The 20,555-nt window shown below is 43.9% G+C and overlaps 1 protein-coding gene across 1 annotated transcript; it reads left to right on the forward strand.

Moving 5' to 3' along the window:
- Positions 1 to 3,511: 3,511 nt before the first annotated feature.
- On the forward strand, positions 3,512 to 20,027 carry LOC127920205 (CUB and sushi domain-containing protein 3-like; the record flags this gene model as incomplete). The annotated part of the gene is made up of 2 exons (XM_052504004.1): positions 3,512 to 3,719; positions 19,835 to 20,027. Coding segments are annotated over 2 exons (401 nt in total), but the record flags the coding sequence as incomplete, so codon positions are not given.
- Positions 20,028 to 20,555: the final 528 nt, after the last annotated feature.

Genomic DNA, 20,555 nt, shown 5'->3' on the forward strand with positions numbered 1-20,555 from the left:
ATTGCACTGTGATAGACTGCATCCAATTTGTTGAGTAGGGTATTGGAGGCTATTTTGTAAATGACATCGCCAAAGTCGAGTATTGGTAGGATGGTCAGTTTTACAAGGGTATGTTTGGCAGCATGAGTGAAGGATGCTTTGTTGCGAAATAGGAAGCCAATTCTAGATTTAACTTTGGATTGGAGATGTTTGATATGGGTCTGGAAGGAGAGTTTACAGTCTAACCAGACACCTAAGTATTTGTAGTTGTCCACGTATTCTAAGTCAGAGCCGTCCAGAGTAGTGATGTTGGACAGGCGGGTAGGTGCAGGTAGCGATCGGTTGAAGAGCATGCATTTAGTTTTACTTGTATTTTAGAGCAATTGGAGGCCACGGAAGGAGAGTTGTATGGCATTGAAGCTTGCCTGGAGGGTTGTTAACACAGTGTCCAAAGAAGGGTCAGCCACCAATTGTGCAAGTTCTCCCACTTAAAATGATGAGAGAGGCCTGTAATTTTCATCATAGATACACTTCAACTGTGACAGACAAAATGAGGGAAAAAAATCCAGAAAATCACATTGTAGGATTTTAAATTAATTTATTTGCAAATTATGGTGGAAAATAAGTATTTACTTTTTGCCCCACTGTGTTCTTCTGTTTGTTTGACAGCTGAGCAGTGACGCAAAGTACTTCAGTAAACATACTTGAAAGTACTAATTAAGTAGTTTTTTGGTGTATCTGTACTCTATACCATTTATATTTTTGACAACTTTTACGTCACTACATTATTAAAGAGAATAACACATACATACATTATCCCCGACACCCTAAAGTACTCATTACATTTTGAATGCTTAGCAGAATAGGAAAATGGTCCTGGGCACACACTTATCAAGAGAACATCCCTGGTCATCTCTATTGCCTGAGATCTGGTGGACTCTCTAAACAGAGAACATCCCTGGTCATCTCTATTGCCTGAGATCTGGTGGACCCTCTAAACAGAGAACATCCCTGGTCATCTCTATTGCCTGAGATCTGGTGGACTCTCTAAACAGAGAACATCCCTGGTCATCTCTATTGCCTGAGATCTGGTGGACCCTCTAAACAGAGAACATCCCTGGTCATCTCTATTGCCTGAGATCTGGTGGACTCTCTAAACAGAGAACATCCCTGGTCATCTCTATTGCCTGAGATCTGGTGGACCCTCTAAACAGAGAACATCCCTGGTCATCTCTATTGCCTGAGATCTGGTGGACTCTCTAAACAGAGAACAACGCTGGTCATCTCTATTGCCTGAGATCTGGTGGACTCTCTAAACAGAGAACATCCCTGGTCATCCCTATTGCCTCAGATCTGGTGGACTCTCTAAACAGAGAACATCCCTGGTCATCTCTATTGCCTGAGATCTGGTGGACTCTCTAAACAGAGAACATCCCTGGTCATCTCTATTGCCTCAGATCTGGTGGACTCTCTAAACAGAGAACATCCCTGGTCATCTCTATTGCCTGAGATCTGGTGGACTCTCTAAACAGAGAACATCCCTGGTCATCTCTATTGCCTGAGATCTGGTGGACTCTCTAAACAGAGAACATCCCTGGTCATCTCTATTGCCTGAGATCTGGTGGACTCTCTAAACAGAGAACATCCCTGGTCATCTCTATTGCCTGAGATCTGGTGGACTCTCTAAACAGAGAACATCCCTGGTCATCTCTATTGCCTCAGATCTGGTGGACTCTCTAAACAGAGAACATCCCTGGTCATCTCTATTGCCTGAGATCTGGTGGACTCTCTAAACAGAGAACATCCCTGGTCATCTCTATTGCCTGAGATCTGGTGGACTCTCTAAACAGAGAACATCCCTGGTCATCTCTATTGCCTGAGATCTGGTGGACTCTCTAAACAGAGAACATCCCTGGTCATCCCTATTGCCTCAGATCTGGTGGATCTAAACAGAGAACATCCCTGGTCATCTCTATTGCCTGAGATCTGGTGGACTCTCTAAACAGAGAACATCCCTGGTCATCTCTATTGCCTGAGATCTGGTGGACTCTCTAAACAGAGAACATCCCTGGTCATCTCTATTGCTTGAGAGCTGGTGGACTCTCTAAACAGAGAACATCCCTGGTCATCTCTATTGCCTGAGATCTGGTGGACCCTCTAAACAGAGAACATCCCTGGTCATCTCTATTGCCTGAGATCTGGTGGACCCTCTAAACAGAGAACATCCCTGGTCATCTCTATTGCCTGAGATCTGGTGGACTCTTAAACAGAGAACAACCCTGGTCATCTCTATTGCCTGAGATCTGGTGGACTCTCTAAACAGAGAACATCCCTGGTCATCTCTATTGCCTGAGATCTGGTGGACTCTCTAAACAGAGAACAACCCTGGTCATCTCTATTGCCTGAGATCTGGTGGACTCTCTAAACAGAGAACATCCCTGGTCATCTCTATTGCCTGAGATCTGGTGGACTCTCTAAACAGAGAACATCCCTGGTCATCTCTATTGCCTGAGATCTGGTGGACTCTCTAAACAGAGAACATCCCTGGTCATCTCTATTGCCTGAGATCTGGTGGACTCTCTAAACAGAGAACATCCCTGGTCATCTCTATTGCCTGAGATCTGGTGGACTCTCTAAACAGAGAACATCCCTGGTCATCTCTATTGCCTGAGATCTGGTGGACTCTCTAAACAGAGAACATCCCTGGTCATCTCTATTGCCTCAGATCTTACAGATTTTACTAAACACACATGCTTTGTTTGTAAATGATGGAGTGTTGGAGTGTTGGAGTGTTGGAGTGTTTGGAGTGTTGGGAGTGTTGGAGTGTTGGAGTGTTGGGAGTGTTGGAGTGTTGGATTGTTGGGAGTGTTGGAGTGTTGGAGTGTTGGAGTGTTGGAGTGTTGGGAGTGTTGGGAGTGTTGGAGTGTTGGAGTGTTGGAGTGTTGGGAGTGTTGGGAGTGTTGGGAGTGTTGGAGTGTATGGAGTGTTGGGAGTGTTGGGAGTGTTGGAGTGTTGGAGTGTTGGAGTGTTTGGAGTGTTGGGAGTGTTGGAGTGATGGAGTGTTGGGAGTGTTGGAGTGTTGGGAGTGTTGGAGTGTTGGGAGTGTTGCAGTGTTGGGAGTGTTGGGAGTGTTGGGAGTGTTGGAGTGTTGGGAGTGTTGGGAGTGTTGGAGTGTTGGGAGTGTTGCAGTGTTGGGAGTGTTGGAGTGTTGGAGTGTTTGGAGGTTGCAGTGTTGGAGTGTTGGAGTGTTGGAGTGTTGGGAGTGTTGGAGTGTTGGGAGTGTTGGGAGTGTTTGGAGTGTTGGAGTGTTGGAGTGTTTGGAGTGTTGGAGTGTTCCCCTTGCTCTCTGTAAAACATTTAAATTGTGCCGTCTGGTTTTGCATAATATAATATAAGCACTTTGAAATTATTGATGTATACTTTTACTTTAGATACTTAAGTGACTTTCACTTTTACTTGAGTCATTTTCTATTAAGCTATTTAACTAATTGGGGACTCCCCCCCCCCCCCTCCCCTCCGCCCACCACCACAGCTGAGAACACGTGTGGCGGGACGTTGAGAGGGTCCAGTGGGATCATCTCCAGCCCTGAATTCCTCAGTGACCTGTCCAACGCTGGGGAATGTAAGTGGACGGTGCTGGCTGACCCCGGAGACACCATCTCACTGGTGTTCACCGACTTCCAGATAGAGGACAAACACGGCTCTCTGGAGATAGAAGGATCAGAGCCGCCCAGTATCTGGTGAGTGGATTGTTTATGTTTTTGTTATTTTTGTAGCTCAGTTGGTAGAGCATGGCGCTTGTAACGCCAGGGTAGTGGGTTCGATTCCCGGGACCACCCATACGTAGAATGTATGCACACATGACTGTAAGTCGCTTTGGATAAAAGCGTCTGCTAAATGGCATACATTTATTATTATATATTATTTAATAACACTTTTAAACTAAAGCCAACTGATGTAATAAAAATAATAATTATAATTAGGTTTTAGTTTTTATATTTGTCCTGTTTCACACATATATACAAGTGTGTTTTATACTCGTGAAATGGAAATGTGATTTTTGTTTGTTGCATATTCCATTTCCCCTATGAGACACCCTCGGAGAGTTGGGGTCACGGTCAGGGGTCTGCCGTTGTCAACGGCAACCCTGGAGAAATGTAGGGTTAAGTGCCTTGCTCAAGGGCACGCCGACAGATCTCTTCACTTTGGTTATACCTATAATGTGTTTGAGAAACACAACTGTCTGGAGGAAATATCAGAGTTACACAGTATTATTATCTGACCCTGCTGGTCATCTGTGAACATTTGAACATCTTGGCCATGTTCTGTTATAATCTCCACCCGGCACAGCCAGAAGAGGACTGGCCACCCCTCAGAGCCTGGTTCCTCTCTAGGTTTATAATCTCCACCCGGCACAGCCAGAAGAGGACTGGTCACCCCGCATAGCCTGGTTCCTCTCTAGGTTTATAATCTCCACCCGGCACAGCCAGAAGAGGACTGGCCCACCCCTCATAGCCTGGTTCCTCTCTAGGTTTATAATCTCCACCCGGCACAGCCAGAAGAGGACTGGCCCACCCCTCATAGCCTGGTTCCTCTCTAGGTTTATAATCTCCACCCGGCACAGCCAGAAGAGGACTGGCCCACCCCTCATAGCCTGGTTCCTCTCTAGGTTTATAATCTCCACCCGGCACAGCCAGAAGAGGACTGGCCCACCCCTCATAGCCTGGTTCCTCTCTAGGTTTATAATCTCCACCCGGCACAGCCAGAAGAGGACTGGCCACCCCACATAGCCTGGTTCCTCTCTAGGTTTATAATCTCCACCCCTCATAGCCTGGTTCCTCTCTAGGTTTATAATCTCCACCCCTCATAGCCTGGTTCCTCTCTAGGTTTATAATCTCCACCCCTCATAGCCTGGTTCCTCTCTAGGTTTCTTCCTAGATTCTGGCCTTTCTAGGGAGTTTTTCAAAGCCACTGTGCTTCTACACCTGTATTGCTTGCTGTTTCGGGGTTTTAGGCTGGGTTTCTGTACAGCACTTTCTGACATCGGGTGATGTAAGAAGGGTTATATAAATACATTTGAATTTGATTGAGAGTATCTGGTGAGTCAGGATTGCTGAATATCTGCAGTACCAGTCAAAAGTTTGGACACACCTACTCATTCCAGGGGTTTTCTTTATTTAGACTATTTTCTACACGATAGAATAATAGTGCAGACATTAAAACTATGAAATAACACATATGGAATCATGTAATAACACATATGGAATCATGTAGTAACACATATGGAATCATGTAATAACACATATGGAATCATGTAATAACACATATGGAATCATGTAATAACACATATGGAATCATGTAATAACACATATGGAATCATGTAATAACACATATGGAATCATGTAATAACACATATGGAATCATGTAATAACACATATGGAATCATGTAATAACACATATGGAATCATGTAATAACACATATGGAATCATATAATAACACATATGGAATCATGTAATAACACATATGGAATCATGTAATAACACATATGGAATCATGTAATAACACATATGGAATCATGTAATAACACATATGGAATCATGTAATAACACATATGGAATCATGTAATAACACATATGTAATCATGTAGTAACACATATGGAATCATATAATAACACATATGTAATCATGTAATAACACATATGGAATCATGTAATAACACATATGGAATCATGTAATAACCAACACATTTTAGTTGTTGTATATTTGAGATTCTTAAAAGCAGAGCCACCGTTTGCCTTGAAGACAGTTTTGCACACTCTTGGCATTCTCTCTGAGAAATACAGGTTCACTCTATCCAATCAGAAACAACAGGATCAACGTAAAGCCCGCCTTTCTCTTAACCGACAGCCAGTTGAGTTATATGGACCACGTGGAACCTCGGACACGACTGATATGAGAAAGATCCTGGCAACACAACGTTTTTTCTTCTTCTTTATATCACAGAAAATTACAACAACAAAAAAAATACTCTGATCATAAATCGGATTCAGATAATTGTCCGTATTCGTTACGATACTCATTTTGGCCGACTACTAGGCACACCCCACTACAGACGGTTTTGTGAGAAGGGCGACATAGGAGGATATGAAGGGCGACCTTCATGGATTGTGGATTGAGACACAGCCCATGCAAACAAACAGATATCTCTAGTTTTAAACAGATATCTCTAGTTGTAACAGATATCTCTAGTTTTAACAGATATCTCTAGTTTTAACAGATATCTCTAGTTTTAAACAGATATCTCTAGTTTTAACAGATATCTCTAGTTTTAACAGATATCTCTAGTTTTAACAGATATCTCTAGTTTTAAACAGATATCTCTAGTTTTAACAGATATCTCTAGTTTTAAACAGATGTCTCTAGTTTTAAACAGATGTCTCTAGTTTTAAACAGATATCTCTAGTTTTAACAGATATCTCTAGTTGTAACAGATATCTATAGTTTTAACAGATATCTCTAGTTTTAATAGATATCTCTAGTTTTAACAGATATCTCTAGTTTTAAACAGATATCTCTAGTTTTAACAGATATCTCTAGTTTTAACAGATATCTCTAGTTTTAAACAGATATCTCTAGTTTTAACAGATATCTCTAGTTTTAACAGATGTCTCTAGTTTTAACAGATGTCTCTAGTTGTAACAGATATCTCTAGTTGTAACAGATATCTCTAGTTTTAAACAGATATCTCTAGTTTTAAACAGATATCTAGTTTTAACAGATATCTCTAGTTTTAACAGATATCTCTAGTTTTAACAGATGTCTCCAAGCCCTAGACCTTTCCTCTCTATGTTATTACCTATCCAGTCCCCAAGCCCATTCCTCTCTAAGTTATTGCCTATTTAGTCCCAAAGCCCTAGACCTTTCCTCTCTAAGTTATTGCATACCCAGTCCCCAGTCCCCAAGCCCTAGACCCTTCCTCTCTAAGTTATTGCCTACCCAGTCCCCAGTCCCCAAGCCCTAGACCTTTCCTCTCTAAGTTATAACCCTACCCAGTCCCCAAGCCCTCGACCTTTCCTCTCTAAGCTATTACCTACCCAGTCCCCAAGCCTGTTCCTCTCTAAGTTATAACCCTACCCAGTCCCCAAGCCCTAGACCCTTCCTCTCTAAGTTATTGCATACCCAGTCCCCAGTCCCCAAGCCCTAGACCCTTCCTCTCTAAGTTATTGCCTACCCAGTCCCCAGTCCCCAAGCCCTAGACCTTTCCTCTCTAAGTTATAACCCTAACCAGCCCCCAAGCCCTAGACCTTTCCTCTCTAAGTTATAACCCTACCCAGTCCCCAAGCCCTAGACCTTTCCTCTCTAAGTTATAACCCTACCCAGTCCCCAAGCCCTAGACCTTTCCTCACTAAGTTATAACCCTAACCAGCCCCCAAGCCCTAGACCTTTCCTCTCTAAGTTATAACCCTACCCAGTCCCCAAGCCCTAGACCTTTCCTCTCTAAGTTATAACCCTACCCAGTCCCCAAGCCCTAGACCTTTCCTCACTAAGTTATAACCCTAACCAGCCCCCAAGCCCTAGACCTTTCCTCTCTAAGTTATAACCCTACCCAGTCCCCAAGCCCTAGACCTTTCCTCTCTAAGTTATAACCCTACCCAGTCCCCAAGCCCTAGACCTTTCCTCACTAAGTTATAACCCTAACCAGCCCCCAAGCCCTAGACCTTTCCTCTCTAAGTTATAACCCTACCCAGTCCCCAAGCCCTAGACCTTTCCTCTCTAAGTTATAACCCTACCCAGTCCCCAAGCCTGTTCCTCTCTAAGTTATAACCCTACCCAGTCCCCAAGCCCTAGACCCTTCCTCTCTAAGTTATTGCCTACCCAGTCCCCAGTCCCCAAGCCCTAGACCTTTCCTCTCTAAGTTATAACCCTAACCAGCCCCCAAGCCCTAGACCTTTCCTCTCTAAGTTATAACCCCACCCAGTCTCCAGTCCCCAAGCCCTAGACCTTTCCTCTCTAAGTTATAACCCCACCCAGTCCCCAAGCCCTAGACCTTTCCTCTCTAAGTTATAACCCTACCCAGTCCCCAAGCCCTAGACATTGAAGAGTTCATTGTGCAGCCAGGAATGCAGACATTTCAGAGTGGCTCAATAATTCCCTATCTAGTGCGCTACTTTTGACCAAGGCTCCCTGTAAAAGGGGTTTAAAGTGCCGGTTGGGACGCGGTCGTTGAGTGTCTCAGAAACTGAATGCTTTTTTTTTTCATTCTTCCTACAATATTTGTGTCATTTAGATTTCAGTAAAATGGCTCAGTGTGCAGAAAAGGTCACGTTATGTGAAATCAATTACCTTCTAAACTCCCAGAGGAACACCCTATTTCTTCCACTGCCAGGATGGATTAGAAAAGCTCCTAGTATTTTTGAATTCACAAAGTCATTTTCACTGACTGTCGAGATCACGCCCATTGTTCACGCCCTCTTACGCCTTTAGCCCCACCCATTCATCATTGTCCACGCCCTCTTATAAGCCTTTAGCCCCACCCATTTAACATTGTTCACGCCCTCTTAAGCCTTTAGCCCCACCCATTTAGCATTGTTCACGCCCTCTTATTAAGCCTTTAGCCCCACCCATCTCTTTAAGGATTCACATGAGGTCATGTGATAAAGATTTAAAGTGGTAGTAGCCTACAATAAGGAAAAAATCAATTTCAACAGAAAGTGTCAAAAGATAAAAAATACGTTCTATAAATATTAGTTGATACTTACCCAGATACACTTGTCTAAATTGATGGGTCATGTGGAATAACTGCTAAAACCCCGAGCCACATCCAGTGGTGGAAAAAATAATACATGGACATACTTGAGTAAACGTAGAAATCATTTAAATTCCTTATATTAAAACCAGACGGCACAAATTATAAAAAAAAATTTATTGACGGATAGCCTGGGGCACAATGTACTTAAATATCAAAAGTCAAAATAAACAATTTCAACTTCCTGATATTAAGCAAATCAGACGGCATAATTGATTTTTTTTAAATTGATGGGTAGCCAGGGGCAACACTCCAACACTCAGACATCATTTACAAACAAAGCATCTCTGTTTAATGAGTCCTCCAGATTAGAGGCAGTAGGGATGACCAGGGATGTTCTCTGTTTAGTGAGTCCTCCAGGTCAGAGGCAGTAGAGGTGACCAGGGATGTTCTCTGTTTAGTGAGTCCTCCAGGTCAGAGGCAGTAGGGATGGACCAGGGATGTTCTCTGTTTAGTGAGTCCTCCAGGTCAGAGGCAGTAGAGGTGACCAGGGATGTTCTCTGTTTAGTGAGTCCTCCTGATCAGAGGCAGTAGGGATGACCAGGGATGTTCTCTGTTTAAATGAGTCCTCCAGATCAGAGGCAGTAGAGGTGACCAGGGATGTTCTCTGTTTAGTGAGTCCTCCAGATTAGAGGCAGTAGGGATGACCAGGGATGTTCTCTGTTTAGTGAGTCCTCCAGATTAGAGGCAGTAGGGATGACCAGGGATGTTCTCTGTTTAGTGAGTCCTCCAGATCAGAGGCAGTAGGGATGGACCAGGGATGTTCTCTGTTTAGTGAGTCCACCAGATCAGAGGCAGTAGGGACGACCAGGGATGTTCTCTGTTTAGTGAGTCCTCCAGATCAGAGACAGAGGTGACCAGGGATGTTCTCTGTTTAGTGAGTCCTCCAGATCAGAGGCAGTAGGGATGACCAGGGATGTTCTCTGTTTAGTGAGTCCTCCAGATCAGAGGCAGTAGGGATGACCAGGGATGTTCTCTGTTTAGTGAGTCCTCCAGATCAGAGGCAGTAGGGACGACCAGGGATGTTCTCTGTTTAGTGAGTCCTTCAGGTCAGAGGCAGTAGAGGTGACCAGGGATGTTCTCTGTTTAGTGAGTCCTCCAGATCAGAGGCAGTAGGGACGACCAGGGATGTTCTCTGTTTAGTGAGTCCTCCAGATCAGAGGCAGTAGAGGTTACCAGGGATGTTCTCTGTTTAGTGAGTCCTCCAGATCAGAGGCAGTAGGGATGACCAGGGATGGTCTCTGTTTAATGAGTCCTCCAGATCAGAGGCAGTAGGGATGACCAGGGATGTTCTCTGTTTAGTGAGTCCTCCAGATCAGAGGCAGTAGGGATGACCAGGGATGTTCTCTGTTTAGTGAGTCCTCCAGATCAGAGGCAGTAGGGATGACCAGGGATGTTCTCTGTTTAGTGAGTCCTCCAGATCAGAGGCAGTAGGGATGACCAGGGATGTTCTCTGTTTAGTGAGTCCTCCAGATCAGAGGCAGTAGGGATGACCAGGGATGTTCTCTGTTTAGTGAGTCCTCCAGATCAGAGGCAGTAGGGACGACCAGGGATGTTCTCTGTTTAGTGAGTCCTCCAGATCAGAGGCAGTAGGGATGACCAGGGATGTTCTCTGTTTAGTGAGTCCTCCAGATCAGAGGCAGTAGGGATGACCAGGGAGTGACCACACTCTTGATAAGTGTTTGAATTAGACAATTCTCCTGGTCAAAATGTAACGTGGGACTTTTGAGTGTTAAAGAAATTGTACGGAGTAAAAAGTACATTACTTTCTTTATGAGGTAAAATATGTAAAAAATATAAATAATAAAGTAATGTACAAATAACAACAACAAAAAAACAGACTTAAGTAGTACTTTAAAGTATTTAAAGTATTTTACACCTCCGCCCAAATGCCTTCACTCCGGTACATTAGCATACTTGATATACTGTTACACACAGACTGACATTATCATACTTGATATACTGTTACACACAGACTGACATTATCATACTTGATATACTGTTACACACAGACTGACATTATCATACTTGATATACTGTTACACACAGACTTACATTAGCATACTTGATATACTGTTACACACAAACTTACATTAGCATACTTGATTTTTACATTTTTTATATTTTTTTTTAACCTTTATTTAACTAGGCAAGTCAGTTAAGAACAAATTCTTATTTTCAATGACGGCCTAGGAACAGTGGGTTAACTGCCTGTTCAGGAGCAGAACGACCTTGTCAGCTTGGGGGTTTGAACTTGCAACCTTCCGGTTACTAGTCCAATGCTCTAACCACTAGGCTACCCTGCCGCCCCATATACTGTTACACACACACACTTATCACAAAGTATTCCATACGTAAGTTAATTAAGGCCATGCAACCTGAGTTGAAACCTCAGGGAGGTGCACATGTGCAGTACATAAACAGATGCATGCGCCATATATTTAAGTGTTGGACACTTGATACGGTCACATGATATTGTTGTGGTAAGTCACACGTATAAATATTGCAAAGAAAAAGCCACATCTCAGACTGGCCTATAAATACAATAGATTAAGATGGGCAAAAGAACACAGACACTGGAGAGAAGAACTCTGCCTAGAAGGCCAGCATCCCGGAGTCGCTTCTTCACTGTTGACGTTGAGACTGGACAGAGGAACTCTGCCTAGAAGGCCAGCCTCCCGGAGTCGCTTCTTCACTGTTGACGTTGAGACTGGACAGAGGAACTCTGCCTAGAAGGCCAGCCTCCCGGAGTCGCCTCTTCACTGTTGACGTTGAGACTGGACAGAGGAACTCTGCCTAGAAGGCCAGCCTCCCGGAGTCGCTTCTTCACTGTTGACGTTGAGACTGGACAGAGGAACTCTGCGTAGAAGGCCAGCCTCCCGGAGTCGCTTCTTCACTGTTAACGTTGAGACTGGACAGAGGAACTCTGCCTAGAAGGCCAGCATCCTGGAGTCGCCTCTTCACTGTTGACGTTGAGACTGGACAGAGGAACTCTGCGTAGAAGGCCAGCCTCCCGGAGTCGCCTCTTCACTGTTGACGTTGAGACTGGACAGAGGAACTCTGCGTAGAAGGCCAGCCTCCCGGAGTCGCCTCTTCACTGTTGACGTTGAGACTGGACAGAGGAACTCTGCGTAGAAGGCCAGCCTCCCGGAGTCGCCTCTTCACTGTTGACGTTGAGACTGGACAGAGGAACTCTGCCTAGAAGGCCAGCATCCCAATGTCGCTTCTTCACTGTTGACGTTGAGACTGGACAGAGGAACTCTGCGTAGAAGGCCAGCCTCCCGGAGTCGCCTCTTCACTGTTGACGTTGAGACTGGACAGAGGAACTCTGCCTAGAAGGTCAGCCTCCCGGAGTCGCCTCTTCACTGTTGACGTTGAGACTGGACAGAGGAACTCTGCCTAGAAGGCCAGCCTCCCGGAGTCGCCTCTTCACTGTTGACGTTGAGACTGGACAGAGGAACTCTGCGTAGAAGGCCAGCATCCCAATGTCGCTTCTTCACTGTTGACGTTGAGACTGGACAGAGGAACTCTGCGTAGAAGGCCAGCCTCCCGGAGTCGCCTCTTCACTGTTGACGTTGAGACTGGTGTTTTGAAGGGTACTATTTAATGAAGCTGCCATTTGAGGACTTGTGAGGTGTGTGTTTCTCAAAGTAGACACGCTAATGTACTTGTCCTCTTGCTCAGCTGTGCACTGGGGCCTCCCACTCCTCTTTCTATTCTGGGTAGGGCCGGTTTGCGCTGTTCTGTGAAGGGAGTAGTACACAGCGTTGTACGAGATCTTCAGTTTCTTGGCAATTTCTCGCATGGAATAGCCTTCATTTCTCCGAACACGAATAGACTAATGAGTTTCAGAAGAAAGTTATTTGTTTTGGGCCATTTTGAGCCTGTAATCGAACCCACAAATGCTGATGCTCCAGATACTCAACTAGTCTATAGAAGGAGGGTTTTATTGCTTCTTTAATCAGCAAAACTTTACGGGAAAAAGCACACCATGCAATAATCTGAGTACAGCGCTCAGACAACAAAACAAGCCGTCTCCATATTCATGTTGTGGAGTCGACAGAAGTCACAAATAGCATTATAAATATTCACTTACCTTTGATGACCTTCATCAGAATGCACTCCCAGGAATCCCAGTTCCACAATAAACGTTTGTTTTGTTTCGATAAAGTCCATGATTTATGTCCAAATACCTCCTTTACGTTTAGTTCCAAAATCCAAATTCATGACGCGCAGGCCAGATGAAAAGTCAACAAATTCTATTACAGTTCATAGAAACGATGTCAAACGATAGAATCAATCTTTAGGATGTTTTTAACATAAATATTCAATAATGTTTCAACCGGAGATTTCCTTTGTCTGTAGAAATGCAATGGAAGGCAGCTAACTCGGGGGGGGGCGCGTCAATCAGCTCTTATTCCCTCATCCTTCACAGTAGGAGCATCAAACAAGGTTCCCGAAGACAGTTGACAGTGGAAGCCATAGGAAGTGTCATATGACCCCATAGACACTGTATATTAGATGGGCAAACCTACAAACCTCACATTTCCCACTTCCTGTTTGGTATTTTTTCTCTCAGGTTTTTGCTGCCATATGAGTTCTGTTATACTCACAGGCATCATTCAAACAGTTTTAATAATAATAATAATATAATAATATATGCCATTTAGCGGACGCTTTTATCCAAAGCGACTTACAGTCATGTGTGCATACATTCTACGTATGGGTGGTCCCGGGAATCGAACCCACTACGCTGGCGTTACAAGCGCCATGCTCTACCAACTGAGCTACAGAAGGACACAAGACACGATACATTTGAGTTCTAGTTATTTTGATGACATTCATCCTGTTATCCTTGTGTGGTATTTAGATTCCATCCAATCAAACTCTCTCTTTTTTTAACACTGACAGTGTTTCTCTGTTTCCTCTTCAACACTACGTATGTGACCCGATTCAGGACACTAGGTAGATTCAGGACACTAGGTAGATTCAGGACACTAGGTAGATTCAGGACACTAGGTAGATTCAGAACACTAGGTAGATTCAGGACACTAGGTAGACTCAGGACACTAGGTAGACTCAGGACACTAGGTAGATTCAGGACACTAGGTAGATTCAGGACACGAATCTAGGTAGTAATAATTGAGGTAGTAATAATTGGGGCACCACGGAAAAAAGTTATTTAACGAGTTACTATCTCCCGACTAAACTCTAAAGATATAAATATCTCTTACGTCAATTCACGAAATCTTATTTACTGTCAGACTCGTTCTGAATGTCGTCCTTGGATATCTGCACAAACCCATCAATGATGAATCAGCAATATACAAATTGGTTTAATTATTGTCTCGTTCTGAATGTCGTCCTTGGATATCTGCACAAACCCATCAATGATGAATGAGCAACATACAAATTGGCTTAATTATTGTCTCGTTCTGAATGTCGTCCTTGGATATCTGCACAAACCCATCAATGATGAATCGGCAATATACAAATTGGCTTAATTATTGTCTCATTCTGAATGTCGTCCTTGGATATCTGCACAAACACATCAATGATGAATGAGCAACATACAAATTGGCTTAATTATTTATTTACTAACTAACTAACTAAATAATCACACAGATTAAATAAACACACAAACAGAATATCTTACAAATTGATTACTACAGTTTTGTGGCCAAAAGTTTTGAGAATGACACAAATATTAATTTTCACAAAGTCTGCTGCCTCAGTTTGTATGATGGCAATTTGCATATATTCCAGAATGCCAGTAAGATTGCACCTAAATCAACCATTTATCGGATCATCAAGAACTTCAAGGAGAGCGGTTCAATTGTTGTGAAGAAGGCTTCAGGGTGCCCAAGAAAGTCCAGCAAGCGCCAGGACCGTCTCCTAAAGTTGATTCAGCTGCGGGTTCAGGGTTCAGGGCACCACCAGTACAGAGCTTGCTTAGGAATGTCAGGACACACACACACACACACACATGTTTTGGGCATCCGTAAAAAGCTTGTCCGGAGAAGACAAGGTGAGCGCTACCATCAGTCCTGTGTCATGCCAACAGTAAAGCATCCTGAGACCATTCATGTGTGGGGTTGCTTCTCAGCCAAGGGAGTGGGCTCACTCACAATTTTTAAGAACACAGCCATGAATAAATAATGGTACCAACACATCCTCCGAGAGCAACTTCTCCCAACCACCCAGAAACAGTTTGGTGACAAACAATGCATTTTCCAGCATGATGGAGCACCTTGCCATAAGGCTAAGTGGCTCGGGAACAAAACATCAATATTTTGGGTCCGTGGCCAGGAAACTCCCCAGACCTTAAGCACTCGGGGGAAAAGGACATTCTCTCCTTTTGTCATAATGTCTGGGCTCACGTGGGTGTGGCCACTGACTTGGTTAAGATTTTATTTGAAAAACAATTCACTCATTTAGAAGGCTAACATCACATTACATCTTCTCACAAATAGTTTCGTATTTAATCATATAAGTTCCACAACATCTATATGTAAATCTTATCACTGGGAAATATACACATTCAGAGATACAGTTATGTTGTTATACTGTCCCTATTGTCACGCTGGAATAAATGATTCAGAGGAATGTGTAATAGTTTAAAAAAAAATGTTAACCCAAATTACGGCTTGCCGTGTAAAGGCACGGGGACGAAAACCAAACAATCACATAACAAAAACACAGGGTTGAAACCCAAAACAAAAGAGCGGAGAGTACCTCGAATAAATAACACACTCGCACAATGGTTAACACTACGGGACGAGACCCGTAATCATCAGCGCAATCCACAAGGGCCCCAAAGCCCAAAACAAAAGAGCGGAGAGTACCTCGAATACATAACACACTCGCACAATGGTTAACACTACGGGACGAGACCCGTAATCATCAGCGCAATCCACAAGGCCCCAAAGCCCAAAAAACACAAAAACACAACGGAGAAACAATAATGGACCACAGTGAACAATAAATATACAAATACAACTGGGCCAAGTGTGTGCATGTTCCAATGGTAATGAACACCATCCGTGGGCCACGTAAGACGTTCCATCCGTGGGCCAATCATCATGTTCCATCCGTGGGCAATCCACAAGTGTGTGTAATGGTTCCATCCGTGGGCCAAGTGTGTAATGAACAACACAACACAACACAACACAAAACAAAACAATGTTCCACAATGTTCCACAAATGTTCCAACACAAGTGTGTGTAATGAATGTTCCATCCCCAACGGTTCCACAGAGAAACAATAATGGACCACAGTGAACAAAGGGCACATAGTGTGTGTAATGAATATACAAATACAATCCAAGTGTGTGTAATGAATGTTCCATGGGCCAAGTGTAATGAATGTTCCATGTAATGTAATGAATGTTCCATCCGTGGGCCAAGTGTGTGTAATGAATGTTCCATCCGTGGGCCAAGTGTGTGTAATGAATGTTCCATCAAGTGTGTGTAATGAATGTTCCATCCGTGGGCCAAGTGTGTGTAATGAATGTTCCATCCGTGGGCCAAGTGTGTGTAATGAATGTTCCATCCGTGGGTGTGTGTAATGAATGTTCCATCCGTGGGCCAAGTTCCATCCGTGGGCCAAGTGTGTAATGAATGTTCCATCCGTGGGCCAAGTGTGTGTAATGAATGTTCCATCCGTGGGCCAAGTGTGTGTAATGAATGTTCCATCCGTGGGCCAAGTGTGTGTAATGAATGTTCCATCCGTGTTCCATCCGTGGGCCAAGTGTGTGTAATGAATGTTCCATCCGTGGGCCAAGTGTGTGTAATGAATGTTCCATCCGTGACGCTTAGTTACATCACAAATTAGAAAATGAATTCGACATGATAGTTCTTTATTAAGTATCCACAGACCCTTCCAATTTTTTTTTGGGGGGGGGGAATATAGAAATATTGTTTCATTATTCAACCTTTTGATGTTACCATACTGCAACGTCTCTCTCTCTCTCTCTGTGGTAACAAAGGGGATTTAACTTCCATTTCTAAAAGACAAATGAAAACAAGAAACCTTGTTTAATAGCTGTGTGTTGGGTTTGTATTGTGTTGCATTGACTGTGTGTGAAGCTGAGGAGAGGCGGGGAAGGAGAGAGGGAGGGATGCAGGCAGGCAGGTGGAGAGAGGGGGGGAGGGAGAGAGGGGGAGAGAGGGAGGCAGGCAGGCAGGTGGGAGAGAGGGGGAGGGAGGGAGGCAGGTGGAGAGGGAGAGAGGGAGGGATGCAGGCAGGCAGGTCGGGGAGGGAGAGAGGGAGGGAGGCAGGTGGAGAGGAGGGGGGGGAGGGAGAGAGGGAGGGATGCAGGCAGGCAGGTCGGGGAGGGAGAGGGGGGAGGGGGGAGAGAGGGAGGGAGGCAGGTGGGAGAGGGGAGGGAGAGAGGGAGGGATGCAGGCAGGCAGGTCGGGGAGGGAGAGAGGGAGGGAGGCAGGTGGAGAGAGAGGGGGAGGGAGGCAGGCAGGTGGGGAGGGAGAGAGGGAGGGAGGCAGGTGGAGACAAACCAGAGAGGGGAGGGAGGCAGGTGGAGAGGGAGAGAGGGAGGGAGGGAGGCAGTATGTTCCCTATATAGTGTGGTTCTGGCCCTGTGGGCCCTAGTTATAGTAATGCAGTATGTTCCCTATATAGTGTGGTTCTGGTTCTGGCCCTGTGGGCCCTGGTTATAGTAATGCAGTATGTTCCCTATATAGTGTGGTTCTGGGTTCTGGCCCTATGGGCCCTGGTTATAGTAGTGCACTATGTTCCTTATATAGTGTGGCTCTGTCTCTGGCCCTATGGGCCCTGGTTAAAGTAGTGCAGTGTAAATGGGTTAGGATGCCACTCAACCCTGGCCTGGTTAGCCAGACAAACCAGCACAAACCTCTGGCAGTGATGTTCCTCCCAGTCATTACTGTGATGTTCCTACCAGTGATTACTGTGATGTTCCTACCAGTGATTACTGTGATGTTCCTACCAGACATTACTGTGATGTTCCTACCAGACATTACTGTGATGTTCATCCAGTCATTACTGTGATGTTCCTACCAGTCATTACTGTGATGTTCCTACCAGTCATTACTGTGATGTTCCTCCCAGTCATTACTGTGATGTTCCTACCAGACATTACTGTCATTACAGTCTACAGTTGTGTGTTGTTCCTACCAGATGTTCCTACCAGTCATTACTGTGATGTTCCTACCAGTCATTACTGTGATGTTCCTACCAGTCATTACTGTGATGTTCCTACCAGTCATTACTGTGATGTTCCTACCAGTCATTACTGTGATGTTCATACCAGACATTACTGTGATGTTCCTACCAGTCATTACTGTGATGTTCATACCAGTCATTACTGTGATGTTCCTACCAGTCATTACTGTGATGTTCCTACCAGTCATTACTGTGATGTTCATACCAGTCATTACTGTGATGTTCCTACCAGTCATTACTGTGATGTTCCTACCAGACATTACTGTGATGTTCCTACCAGTCATTACTGTGATGTTCCTACCAGACATTACTGTGATGTTCCTACCAGTCATTACTGTGATGTTCCTACCAGTCATTACTGTGATGTTCCTACCAGTCATTACTGTGATGTTCCTACCAGTCATTACTGTGATGTTCCTACCAGACATTACTGTGATGTTCCTACCAGTCATTACTGTGATGTTCCTACCAGTCATTACTGTGATGTTCCTACCTGACATTACTGTGATGTTCCTACCAGTCATTACTGTGATGTTCCTACCAGTCATTACTGTGATGTTCCTACCAGTCATTACTGTGATGTTCCTACCAGACATTACTGTGATGTTCATACCAGTCATTACTGTGATGTTCCTACCAGTCATTACTGTGATGTTCATACCAGTCATTACTGTGATGTTCCTACCAGTCATTACTGTGATGTTCATACCAGACATTACTGTGATGTTCCTACCAGTCATTACTGTGATTTTCATACCAGTCATTACTGTGATTTTCATACCAGTCATTACTGTGATGTTCCTACCAGTCATTACAAAACTACTGGAGCCTTTAAGCTGCTCTGCTCAGGGAGGTCTCTGACAACCTCCTCTCATTTTAATATTCTCTAAAAATATGATCTTGTTTCGATCTTATAGACTACAGCAGCTGTGTCTGATAACCCTGTTGTTATAGACTACAGCAGCTGTGTGTGATAACCCTGTTGTTATAGACTATAGCAGCTGTGTGTGATAACCCTGTTGTTATAGACTACAGCAGCTGTGTGTGATAACCCTGTTGTTATAGACTATAACAGCTGTGTCTGATAACCCTGTTGTTATAGACTATAACAGCTGTGTGTGATAACCCTGTTGTTATAGACTATAACAGCTGTGTGTGATAACCCTGTTGTTATAGACTATAACAGCTGTGTGTGATAACCCTGTTGTTATAGACTACAGCAGCTGTGTGTGATAACCCTGTTGTTATAGACTACAGCAGCTGTGTGTGATAACCCTGTTGTTATAGACTATATCAGCTGTGTCTGATAATCATGTTGTTATAGACTATAACAGCTGTGTCTGATAACCCTGTTGTTATAGACTATAACAGCTGTGTGTGATAATCATGTTGTTATAGACTATAACAGCTGTGTGTGATAACCCTGTTGTTATAGACTACAGCAGCTGTGTCTGATAACCATGTTGTTATAGACTACAGCAGCTGTGTCTCATAACCCTGTTGTTATAGACTACAGCAGCTGTGTGTGATAACCATGTTGTTATAGACTATAACAGCTGTGTGTGATAACCATGTTGTTATAGACTATAACAGCTGTGTGTGATAACCATGTTGTTATAGACTACAGCAGCTGTGTGTGATAACCATGTTGTTATAGACTATAACAGCTGTGTGTGATAACCCTGTTCTTTAGATAGCAGATACTGGTTGTTTCTCTTTCTCTTCTTGTCCCTGAAGTAACAGCGGTCGTGTACATGTGGAGAAACAGATAGTCTGGAACAGGACAGACATGACAGGTGATTGAACCCGTCAGATTACAGAGGCTGTTATGTCTGTATCTTTACCTGCAGGTTATCTGGTGTGAATATACCAGCGCCCGTCATCAGCAACAAGAACTGGCTCAGACTCCATTTTGTGACCGACAGGAGTCATCTAAATAAAGGATTCACACTTCAGTATCAAGGTAAGACACAATCAACCGATTTATTGAATGAATTCATTGTCACGTTTGATAACCGTAAAATGTTTGTGTTTTTCACCTGAAAGTCTTTGTAGACGGACAAGGAGGACCAAGGAACTCTTTATACAATTACCTGACTATATTTTTTGTGTTGCCATGTTCAACAGGTCCTCCTTGTTCTTTGATACCTAATTGTTCTTTAATAACCACTCTAATAACCCCTAATAACCCCTAATAACCACTCATAACCCCTAATAACCCCCTAATAACCACTCATAACCCCTAATAAGCCCTAATAACCACTCATAACCCCTAATAAGCCCTAATAACCACTCATAACCCCTAATAAGCCCTAATAACCACTCATAACCCCTAATAACCACTCATAACCCCTAATAAGCCCTAATAACCACTCATAACCCCTAATAAGCCCTAATAACCACTCATAACCCCTAATAACCACTCATAACCCCTAATAAGCCCTAATAACCACTCATAACCCCTAATAAGCCCTAATAACCACTAATCATAACCCCTAATAAGCCCTAATAACCACTCATAACCCCTAATAAGCCCTAATAACCACTCATAACCCCTAATAACCACTCATA

This window comes from Oncorhynchus keta, unplaced genomic scaffold (genome assembly GCF_023373465.1).
Source record: "Oncorhynchus keta strain PuntledgeMale-10-30-2019 unplaced genomic scaffold, Oket_V2 Un_contig_18628_pilon_pilon, whole genome shotgun sequence".
In the NCBI taxonomy this organism is placed as follows: domain Eukaryota; kingdom Metazoa; phylum Chordata; class Actinopteri; order Salmoniformes; family Salmonidae; genus Oncorhynchus; species Oncorhynchus keta.